Here is a 12,522-nt window from a genome sequence, read left to right as displayed (position 1 = left end):
TGAGCCTTCTCTTTCACAAACACAAATATCGCTGTGTTTATTTTATGTCCTTCAATAAAGGTTTGTGATTTTCTCCTAAAGGTTTTAATCATCTTTCGTTAGATTTATTCTGTTGTTTTTTGTTTTGTTTTGTTTTGTTTTGTTTTTGCGGTACGCGGGCCTCTCACTGTTGTGGCCTCTCCCATTGCGGAGTACAGGCTCTGGACGCACAGGCTCAGCGGCCATGGCTTATGGGCCTAGCCGCTCCGCGGCATGTGGGATCTTCCTGGACCAGGGCACGAACCTGTGTCCCCAGCATCGGCAGGCAGATTCTCAACCACTGTGCCACCAGGGAAGCCCTATTCTGTTGTTTTAATAGCTGTTTTAAACAATATCTTTTTTATATTTTTCTAGTTGTTTGTTGCTAAAGTATAGAAATTCTGATTTTTGCATATTACTCTTTATCCAGGAAGCTTGCTGAACTCTCTTTTAAATTCTAATGGATTGTAAATTTTGTTGGATTTTCTCTGTAGACAATCATAGTATCTACAAATAATGACTCTTTCTTTCCAATCCTTATGGTTTTATTTCCTTTACTTCTGTCAGTGTGCTGACTAGGACTTCTAGTACAGTGCTGAATAGACACACTGATAGTTACTGACCTCAAAAGAATGCTTCTAAATTGTCACTATTAAATATGTTTGCTGTAGGTTATGGGTAGATAACCTTCAACATTTTAAGGCAGTTCCTTTCTAATTCCAGTTTACTACTTGTTTTTATCAGGAATGGACACTGGATTTTAACTAATTGGAAATATAGTATTTCTCTTTAATCTGTTAATATGCAAATTATATTAATAGATTCTGGTGCTAAACCATCCTTAAATTCTTGGGATGAATACTACTTGGTCATCTTTTATACTTTATTGGATTCAATTTGCTAAAATTTCATGTAGCATATCTCTATGGAAATAAGTAAAATTATTCTGTAATTTTACTTTATTATACTATTCTTTTCAAGTTCATCAAGGCTGTTCTTGCCTCATAAAATTAATTGGGGAGTTCTCCCTCTTTTTCTAGTCTATGAATTAATTTATATAAAAGAAGACTTGTGTGTTCCTTGAAGGATAATTAGATCCTGTCTCTAAAACCATGTGAACTTATTTTTTGAAGTTAGATTTTAAACTACTTATTCAAATCCTTTAATTGATATATATTATCTAGCCATTTTCTATTAAACTGATAAGAACAGATACTACACTTGTTCTTAACAAAAAGGCAAGAAGCAATTTCTATTTATTCAAAAGTCAATATTGAGAACTTATATTTTTCAATAAAATTGTCCTTTTATCTAAATTTTAAATGCACTTCCATCATAATACTTTCATGAATTTTAAAAATCTCTACTATATCTGTGTTTTGTCACCTTTTTTATATCTAAATTTGTTGGTGTTTTTTTGCTTTTTCTCTTTTATTCTTGATGAGTCTTACTAAAGGTTTGTCTATCATATTAATCTCTTCAAATAACCATATTTTGGTTTTATCAAGTGTAATTTTTCTTTTTTGTTCATTAATTTCTACCCTTTACCTTTAGTTTCTTGGAATTTACTTTTTTAAAATATTCTGGAGTAGAATGCCTAGCTCATTAATTTTTAATATTTCTTCTAAATGAATAAATTTTAGGTTACAAAATACTGCTTTAGCAATAGCCTAAAAGTTTTGATATGTTGTGTTTTTCCTGCTATTTCTTAGAATCTACTTTACAGGGACTTCCCTGGTGGTCCAGTGGTTAAGATTTTGCCCTCCAATGCAGCGGGTGTGGATTTGATCCCTGGTCAGGGAGCTAGGATCCCACATGCCTTGCAGCCACAAAACCAAAACATGAAACAGAAGCAATATTATAACGAATTCAATAGACTTTTAAAAAAATGGTCCACATCAAAAAAAAAATCTTAGAATCTACTTTACAAAAGATTTCTTCTTTAATCTGTGAATTATTGAGGATTATGTGTGTTAATTTCAAACCTATTAGGTATTTTTAGCTATCTCGTTATTATTTATTTCTAGTGTTATTACATTTTAATCAGAAGAGACAGTCTATACATTCTTTGGTTTTATGAAACTGGCTTTGTGGCCTTGAATGTGCTCATTTTTTTAACTCAATTTACGGCTTAGAGATCCCTCTCCATTAATGTATATGTATCTACTACATTTTTAAAAAATAGTTTATTCCCCTCTGATGATAATCTTTCTTTCTTTCTTTTGTTATCACAAACAGTGCTGCATACTTCTTCTGTGTTGTCAGTACCCCAGATCATCCCTATATTCGGAGATTTGCTAAAAGTCAAGGGACTCAGCATATAGCTATACTCATGGCTAAGATTTATTACTGTGACGTAATGAGGATACACAGCCAAGTGATGAAGGAAAAACACATGGGCAGAGTCTGGAGGAATCCATGTGCAGGCTTCCTTATGCTCTTTCCCTCACATGAGGGGATCACAGTGTACACTCTTCACACACCAACAAAAATGCAGCAACAAATGTGTTATATTTCTGCCCAGGAAATCCCATTAGACTTAATAGCATTCAAGGGTTTTTTTGGAAGCTGGTCATGTAGGTACCCTGTGCCAATCACATACCAAAATTCCAGACTCCCAGAAGGAGAGCAGGTTGAACATGAATCCTATTGTTTGTATAAGCAGTCTAGGCGTAGTGAACTACCCTTATCAGTTAAGGAATGGTGGGAGAGCTTCCAAAATCCAAGTACCAAACTCTTGTCAAGAGCTCCTTGCAAACAGATCCTTCTAAAGATAACAGCCTCAAGCCTACTATGTTAACACTTTCTACACACTCTCTTATGTACTTATGCAAGTATTTTTATAGTAGGTTAATACTATGAAGTGATGGATCATATAGTTCAATAGATGTGTATTGAATTAAACTGCATAGTGTCTATGGGAAATTATCATACAAGTTTCAAACTAATTACTTATAAGTGAACTTTTATAATATAATCCTATTCATGAGTTGGGATTGCCTGTAGTTAATGAACAATATCATATACTCTAAAAAGACATTAAATCTCCAAGTGGTAGCCTTGTTTAAAAAAAAAAAAAACTTCTCATCTTCATTTGGCATAACAGGGAATTGAGGAATCTTTCAATAAGGGAATTCGTATTTATATCATTTAATACTACAAATTAGCTGTTACATGTGATCTCTGCTGTCTATGCTTCTCTATAAAGGTTAATCTTTGAAATAAAAAGTTTTTTTAAGGAATGAATTGTTATTTTTAACTTTATTCAGATTTGTAGAAAAATGCTACATCGCCACGTGCTTATATTTCGACTGCCTAACTTACAGATGTTAGATGGAATCCCTGTGAATTCAGATGATAGGGCAAAAGCTGAATTTCACTTCTCTGAACCACAAGCAAAGAAAAATTTGGTAATAATTCTATTATTTACACTTTTTCTTTTAAAATACATAAATTATTAGTAGATGAACATTCTGTCATGAGTTTTTACGTAATGTTTAAACCTGATGTATGATGTTTTTCTAGATAATTTTAGTATGTATTTGGTGATTACTGTCAAAAGCAGCTTGATCTGGTGAATAGAGCATATACACATAGAAGCTAGGAAAGCTCCTTATTCAAAAAACATACTTTGACATAAAGCAAATTATTTTAAACTGTGCCTCTTGTTCCATATGTCAGATAATGCTGGAAGGTAAGAAACTGTAACGTATCACTCTTATAAACAGTGACTAACAATAAAACTCTCTCCACTTAGGAGATAGAAAGGGAAGGAAGGAATAATGACCTCAAACTCTCTGGACTGTGTAGTTCATCTAACAAGGGAGGTGTGTGCCTCTTTTCTTGTATATTGGCAGAATAATTGGGCCTTTTGCCTATAAACCCTAATAGGGTATCTGAGCATGACAGGGAAGAGGTTAGAGAGAGAAGCCACAAAAGCATATAATTTGGAAATTCTATCATTGACCACCAGGATTTTTCATAACTATCTTAAAAGACTAAATTTAACACAGAAAAGCTATGGTTTTTGAACAAAGAAGTAACACTATTAGAGCTGTGCCTTTGCAAGGTTTAAGGAAGAAGGAGCTGGAGGCAGAGAAACCAGCTAAGAGGCTTTTAGAATAATCCAAGAGAGATTATGAAAACCTGGACTAAGGTGGGGCAGTGAGAGTGTAAATGAACCTCTACTGTCAGTGAAAGCAAGAGAGCAAGGGCATTAGTCAGTGAACAAAGATTACTTTTAAAAGTTGAGTTGAAGAGGAAAGCGATAAGACTACTGTAGATGCTTTCATTTATCTCACTGGCTTACCCAACACTCTCCACTCCCTTTGTAAAACAAACTAACGAGTTCCCAGAGCACATTGAACGTTTGATACTAGTAGGCTACTCTCTAAGCTCACTTCTGCCTTCAGCAATTGATTCACATATTTATTGAGTGGGCTGTGTTTTTTCAAAAACTTATAACTTTTATTTTAAATAAACAGATACACAAGTACAAATTTTAAATTATTATTTCTATGTTTCTATGAAAGCCAAATGGGATTCTCTGTAAAGTCTGGAAAAAGGTCAATTACACAAACCACAAATAATTGATTACACATACACAAATAATATCAAATTAGGTTGGGAGGAAAAAAACCTGCAAAATAAGGAAGAAAATTATAAAAATTCAGACTAATATGTGGGAAAATTTCTTTAAATCTAGACAGTTTCTTGTATTCAAATTTTCTCCACATGTTGTTGAAGTCTTGCTACTTTAACGAAACCAAAACTGGAAATTGTAGGTAAAGCCCTTAAGGGTGGATTTATCAATCAGATAAAATACCAGTCAAGGGACTCTTTCTTAAAGAAAAGGCCTTGACCCTTCATCAAAAGATGTGTGGGCACATGTACTTTTATGTTTTAAAATTTTTTTTAAGAATTATAAAAAGAATTATAGATCTAATTCTTATTATTCCCTGACTTTTTAAAATTAACCAAGGGGATTCTATTATGGGTCAAAATAGCTATAGAGACCTGTGAAACTTAGAGCTGTACAATGTTAATAAAGATTATCTAAAAAAAAAAAAAGATTATCTAGATTAGGCAGAGGAAATTGGTTCATTTATGGGTTATATTTACAAATGTTTTTCTAAAAACTATGCTTTGTGAAAAAAAGCTTAGCTACTAATCTGTATAACTAAGAGACAGCACCATCTAATGTCATCTACCTAATTATTGTCACAGTCTCTAGTCTTTAAAAAGAGAATAATTAAAAGTTAGTTCAATGATTTATGCCTCCTTTCCCTTTCTCTCTTATATTCCATGAGCAAGTCACTTCTTGCTTCCAGAAGTGGAAAACTAAAGGAAACTTTAGTCTCTTATTGCTGTTGTAACAAGTTACCTCAAATTTGGTGTCTTGAAACAACACAAATTTATTATCTTACAATTCTGGAGGTCGTAAGTCCAAAAAATCAGTCTTACAGAGCTAAATCACAAGTATCGGCAGGGCTGCATACCTTCTAGGAGAGAATTTGTTCCTTGCCTTTCAAACTTCTAGAGGCTATCTGCATTCCTTGGCTCATGGCCCTCTTCCAGCAATGGCATCACTTTGACCTCTGCTTCCATCATTACATCTTCTCTCACACTGACCCTCCCTGCCTCCCTCTTATAAGGACCCTTGTGATTGTATTGGGCCCACCTAGATAATCCAGGATATTCTCCCCATCTCAAAATCCTTAATTTAATTATGCCTGTAAAGTCCTTTTTTGCCACGTAAAGCATTCACAGGTTTTAGAGATTAGGATGTGGACATCTTGGGGGGCGGCATTATTCCGTCTATCATACCACAAATGTGAGGCCTCCAGTGAGAGACCTATACAAATTGTAACATTTGATAAATTCTATTTTAAGGTAATGTTGGCTACATTTTTAAAATTCCATATAACTTCATAAATACTCACTAAATTCCATATAAAGAAATCACTTACAGCAACTTTAAAGATCCCAATTTCCATACATATTTTTTAATTAGTTTCATATAGCAAAAAAAGTACATAAACTCAAATTGTAGTCAATGATGGATGATTATTTCACTAAAGGTTTTGCTTGTTGGCTATTCTTTTCTATTTCTCATATAGTGAACTAAGATTTTTCCAATTCTGTACTACCATGTCGTCTTCAGTGATTCTAGATACCTATTCTTGCCATTCAAATCGGTGCCGTACATAAGAATTTAATTACCTTTCCATTTACTCTATATGTAAATACTTTATTTAAAAATTGGGTTTTAAAGAATTCATCTATATATGGTTAGTAAAATAAAGGGGGTATTTGAAGTCTTTATTTCAGAGAAATCTATTTTAAGATGCAATAATAATTTTTATTTTCCTGGCCAGAAAAAAATTGAGCTATTCATTTAGCTGTTCAGAAGACACAAGAACAGAATACTTTTCAAGTTTCATCGGTTCAGTCTAATGTATTTTTCTTTGTTTTAGTTGCTGCTGTTCTTTCTTTTTAACAGCAAATAAAGAGGAAATAAATGAAATCTAAAGTTGTCCTTTAAACCAGAACATTTTGGTGCTCTTGTTTCAGAAGAAAATTTGACAATATTCTAGTTTAATGATGGGAAGAAACTCCTATGAAGGAATTAGGGAATTTGGGATCAGCTTTAGTAAAAGGCCTGATAACTTAGTGCTCATTACGAAGCTGCATTTTGGTTACGTTTACTGAAATATGAGGGAAATGGGTAATTTTACACAAATGGCAAAAGCCTGTATCTCTAAATAAATTAAAACATATATTCAGAATTCATATTTTTTAAAGTATAAACAAGGTCAGTCTTACTAAAGACAGAGCAGGCATAAATTTCTAGGGAAACCAAGAGTCTCCAGCCTAAAATACTTCTCTCCTCCATTTGCTGATTCCTGAAAATCTTTTAAAAGCCTCTTAATTCTCAACTAACATAAAATGTAAACACTGTTTAGAGAGTTAGCACACTCATTAAAAGTGATTGTTATAAGATGCTTTTCTTAGCCCCCATTTTATTTACTTGTTTGTTCTTGAAAAACTAATTAACTGCAAGACACCTGGTGAGGTAATGTGAGGAACACAAAGATGTGGAAGATACAACTCTTACCATCTAGAAATTCCTGTTCAGAAAAAAAGAAAAGATATCACAAAGGGGTAAAGGCTTAATTTTCTTAATTCTACACTTACCTTGTTAAGACTCTTTGGAATGGGGAGGTGCCATCACCCTAGACTGTTGTAATGAGTACAATGCAGTCTGAAAAAAACAGAACATAAGGTTCTGAGGGGGTTTAAGGGCCCAAAAATCTGTCTGTTTCACAGTTTTTGCCTCATACAAACTCTGAGTTTAGGGAAGCATATAATTTCTGACCTAAAAAATTTTAAGGTGATTATCAAGTGGGGCTTGTGGTAAGGCTAAGACTACTGATCTGAGTTTTTGAGATAAGGCATTCTTAACTTTTCTTTTATTATGTAGTCTATTCCTGTTACCAACTCTCCTGTGGATGGTGGATCGTTTGGCCAAGTGAAAGCTCCTCCCATAAAGATAACAAATGTAATTCGGCCTGGTGGATTTGGCCATTACTTGGGATCTGACTTCACTTTAACTCCTGAAGTTGAAGGTATTTTGACAGTTTCTGAGTGAATGTAAAAAAGCAAAAACACTTCATTTGAAACAAAAATCTCACTTTGATTTCTAATACTACTTAAAATTGCATATTTTACATTTCCTAAAATTGAATGTTTGTTCAAGTTTCATGTGACCATTCTGATTTCAAAGAATCTACAGTATTTTTTTATTTTTTTATTTTTGTGGTACGCGGGCCTCTGACGTTGGGGCCTCTCCCGTTGCGGAGCACAGGCTCCGGACGCGCAGGCTCAGCCGCCATGGCTCACGGGCCTAGCCACTCCGCAGCACGTGGGATCTTCCCGTACCGGGGCATGAACCCGTGTCCCCTGCATCAGCAGGCGGACTCTCAACCACTGCGCCACCAGGGAAGCCCTATATAGTATTTTTTGGTTCTACTCAACTACTAATATGTTGTAACTACACATTTGCTTGCAATTTGAACTTTGTGATACTTGCACAATTGTTCTTGACATTTCTTTTCAAAGCTTTTATTACATTTCGTGTATTTCATAGCAAACGACTACTAAAACCTGTAGTACATCCTGCTAAAAGTAGAAATCAGAGGTTTAAAAATATTGGTAACAACACACTCTTGGGGTTCAAAGGGTATCTTACAGAGAGAAGATCAAACTTCATCCTTGAAACCACAATATTATTTTATATATTCATGAAGCTATTAGTAGGGAAGTGTTTCAAGAGGTAGCTCTCTAAAGGAAGGGAGTATATTAAAAGGACAAGGCATGGAAATGTTTCGTTCTATTATATACATTTTCATTCAGACTTAGATCATGCCTTTTCTCTAATTCCAGATCTTCACTGGCTACCATTTTGGTGAAATTGGGGGTAGCTACTCTTTCCCTGAGGGCTCACCTCTTCCATTCTTTCTAACATCCCACTTTGCCTCAGACTACTGTTAGACAATAAAACTGAACATCACAATAATAATAAAATGATCTAAAAGCCTACTAAGAATATGCAATTTTTTTAAAGGAAACTCAGTTAAAAGAAATTCAACATAATTTACTCTAAGATGTTATTTTTTGTTTAACTTATTTTTCATACTTCTACCTACTTATGGCTTCAAGATTTTAATCATAGTGAGAAATTTAATGCTTTTGTCCAGTAGATAGAACTATCAGTAAAACTAGACATACCAAATTGTTATTAGCCTCCTTAATAGTACAGTGTCATCACTGTCATCTTCAGGAATGTCTTCAATATCTTTGGGGGGGGCATTAGTTCAACCCTGGATTCATTTCCATAAGTTTCTTCTCAGATATCTTTAAGATTCATTATGCAACTACTTTTTTAGGATTTTCTGGAAAAGTCCTATTTCTTTCCTATTTTCTGACTGTGTTGCCCCAATTTTTGTTTTGAAAAGTATGGTCATTTTATTGATACATTTATTATAGCACACAGCTCTGGATATTTATATTTTTAAAAATTACCGGGAGGGTGGGAGGGAGGGAGACGCAAGAGGGAAGAGATATGGGAACATATGTATATGTATAACTGATTCACTTTGTTATAAAGCAGAAACTAACACACCATTGTAAAGCAATTATACCCCAATAAAGATGTTAAAAAAAAAAAAAAATTACCAAGAAGGTATCAAACTGATCCACTAGCTCAGAAAAATTTAAGCAGCATTAAGTGCTAGAAATATAGTCCGATTTTTATTTTTATTTAAAAATTTTAATTCATGTTATGAAATATGTATAGCACACAGTCAACTGAAGGACAACCAAACCTTATTAATTTATTAATGCTTTTCATTGTTTCATAATTCCTAATTTCAGACAAAAAAGACAAGAATGCAGGGATTCTAACAAGTAATCCTCAGAGCATCCATGCAGAAATAGCTTTTCAGCAACTCGGAGGGACAAATCTCTCTCCATCTCTTTTATCACATCAGAATATGGCATCTCCAAGTGCAGAAATATACCAGAGCAACCAAGATGAGGGAAGGTAAAGCTTTTCTGTGTTTTAATATCACTTGTCATCATTAAAAAAAAAAAAAAAAACTTCCCCAATTTGCTTGTCATCTATAGAAATAGGAAACTATTAATTGGGAACTACTATTATGGGAACTACTTTTAATTGTATTCTCTCCCAAGTCACTTCTAATCACTGAATATGCAAAGCAGTTCACTTACATTTTGAACAACAGATAAATTCAACTCTGAAATCACAAAGGCTGAGAATTATGTAAATTTTTCAAGCTTCTTATAATTCCCAGTTGCCCTTCCTCCAATTTGGATCCTAGCCCTAGAGGCCAGCTGAAGGCCTAAGAACATGCTACTTCTCATTAAGAATTCACTCTGCTGCTCAACACCTGTCCACCCAGATTTCCAGTTAATACCTGTCCTCTAGCTTCTTTGTAGCCAATCTCTGCAGCGTCTATTAGAGTGACCTAGCAGCAAATCTAGCTTAAGCCTGGTTCTTGCTGTACTAACTTCCCTGCTATAATCAGTCGTGTCCCACTGAGAATATATTTAGTGAGTGTAATATACTGATACCATATTTTGGTATCAATGGTTTATCCTCATGATGACCTGATTTATAGATAGCCAAAAATAGGATATTATTCTTTCTTGTGTTGTCTTTTTGAAATTGTACACATATAAAATACAAAAATTATTTCCTGCAGAATTACCTTAAGTGAGCTGATCCATTAAGAAATTGTCACCATTACTTGACTCATAAATATTTTGTTTCTGACAGAATTCCTGGCAGACACTTTCCAAGATCAAATCGAATGTAACTGCCTAAAGAGAAATGAATATATACCAAGAAACCTATTTCTGTTTAGTAGTTGTGCAAAACTAGCAGCCAGTGTTGGTGATAAAAAATATAAGACAATCACGTTACTTATGTTACTGAAGCACCTCTGTTCCATATGAAGATACTCTCTATCACCCTTGGTGAATTTTATTTAATATCATCTTTCTTAAACTTTCTTTATGGTTATCTTAATTATTCATTTGATTTTCTATGTTAGAAAAATCATGAAATATATCATACAACAATTGAAAAGATACAAGTGGCATAAAACAAAGTTCAAAGAATCAAATGTTTAGTCCTGGGGTATTGGAAGCATTTAGTTGTAAAATCTCATTTTGGCTTCTCATATAAAGATACTAAGAAAAGGTAATTTTAGGAAATAAGCATACTTTCATTTGTAGAATATCTGTTCATTTAGGCTTACCTAAAGCTAAAGCACACATTTCTTACCAAACACAACTATTACTAAAGCAAGTTGAGTTGTGCTAGTTGAACTACAGATTAGTTTTTTAGGACTATATTTTGAAAAAAAATAGCCTCAAACTGAGTCCGCCCTAAGAATTGTTTAGAGATGGAACTCATAGGCATCAATAGTACTTCCTGAAGGTAGCTATGAGTGCAACCAGCCATTCATGCTCTAAGAATAAAAGAATAGTATTTCATATACACAATTCATTGAATGTGCCCATAGTGATATAATTTTACAAACAAGTTTTAGGCTAAATAAACACATGTTCAAAATAAGTGGACACATTTAAAATTTGGACTCAATTATATTTTACTGGAAATAAATTTTCTAAAATATTGACAATTACATTGTATAGTACTAGGAAAAATCATAAATCAAGTGTGGTTTTGAATTTATTTATTAAACACAGTTCTTTAAATTAATGATTAAATTGCCAATCATATTTTTATATCAATGGGCTCCAAGATTCATGAAGTATTGTTTAAATTTTTCAAGTAGTGGTTCAACGCTACATGTAATTTTCATATTATTTTATGTGTTCCTTACATGAAAATAAATTATTTTTACTAAAATATTTGTATTTTATAATCTATCTGGAAATAGTTTTAAGGATATTTTGGAAACTAATGCCAATATGTATGCAACAATTTTGTGTCTTCTTTAAATACTGTATGTTTGTAATTTAATGATGTAATATTTAAAATTTCAAACCTAATACAGATTGATTTTACCCTTCTTAATGTGTGGTTTTTAAACAACTATTACTCTAAGGTAGAAATAAGATCCTTTGTTTAAAAAGGAACCATGCAGTTCTTAAGATGTCCAGAAGATGTCTTTGTTGCCCTTTAGTTCTGACAACTGTTTTCATTACAGTGTTGTGATAAGCACCTGCTCTTCACTATTTGTTACTAACTTGACATCATTTGCTTTTTCTTTCTCTTATGATTATGTATAAATGAAATGCTCAATATATGCTACTTTTATAGTAAAAGGTGTCTTTGTAAATAATAAACTGGATGGGAAAAATAAAGTAACAGGTTTTCACTGGAGAAAAATTTACAAGAGCAGAAAAGTATAAAGCAGGAAAAACATAACTTATTATTCAGCATCCACTTAACATTTGACATTTTTTTCGTGTAGCCATTTCTTCTATGTATTTTCTTCTATTCCATTTTCTTCTATGCATTTCTAATATATTTGATATCACTTGATTTTTTTGAACACATTGTTCAATTTTGAGATATTTTATTATAAAATTTTAATTCGAATTTGTTCTAGAAAGTAAATTTGTGATAATTTAATAGTAACAAACACTAAGAAGAATAATAAACGTATATAGCTTCCCTGGTGGCGCAGTGGTTGAGAGTCCGCCTGCCGATGCAGGGGACACGGGTTCGTGCTCCGGTCCGGGAAGATCCCACATGCCGCGGAGCGGCTGGGCCCGTGAGCCATGGCCGCTGAGCCTGCGCGTCCGGAGCCTGTGCTCCGCAACGGGAGAGGCCACAACAGTGGGAGGCCCGCGTACCACAAAAAATAATAATAATAATAATAAATAAATAAATAATAAACGTATACAGGCATTGCTAGGTGCTGTACAGAAACAGACATTGACCCA

The 12,522-nt window shown here is 33.6% G+C and overlaps 1 protein-coding gene and 1 pseudogene across 1 annotated transcript in view; one reads left to right on the top strand and one right to left on the bottom strand.

Moving 5' to 3' along the window:
• LRRC9 (leucine rich repeat containing 9) overlaps nucleotides 1–9,945 on the top strand; it is a 99,223-nt gene extending 89,278 nt beyond the window's left edge. Inside the window, exons 29-32 of the mRNA XM_073799892.1 lie at nucleotides 3,288–3,428; nucleotides 7,502–7,646; nucleotides 9,454–9,622; nucleotides 9,894–9,945. Of these exons, the coding sequence (XP_073655993.1) occupies nucleotides 3,288–3,428; nucleotides 7,502–7,646; nucleotides 9,454–9,622; nucleotides 9,894–9,945 (507 nt within the window). The remainder of the gene's footprint in view (nucleotides 1–3,287; nucleotides 3,429–7,501; nucleotides 7,647–9,453; nucleotides 9,623–9,893) is intronic.
• Nucleotides 1,171–1,268, bottom strand: LOC117311372 (U2 spliceosomal RNA; annotated as a pseudogene).
• Nucleotides 9,946–12,522: the final 2,577 nt, after the last annotated feature.

This window comes from Tursiops truncatus, chromosome 2 (assembly GCF_011762595.2).
Source record: "Tursiops truncatus isolate mTurTru1 chromosome 2, mTurTru1.mat.Y, whole genome shotgun sequence".
Taxonomy (NCBI): domain Eukaryota; kingdom Metazoa; phylum Chordata; class Mammalia; order Artiodactyla; family Delphinidae; genus Tursiops; species Tursiops truncatus.
This window is presented reverse-complemented; position numbering and strand designations above follow the sequence as displayed.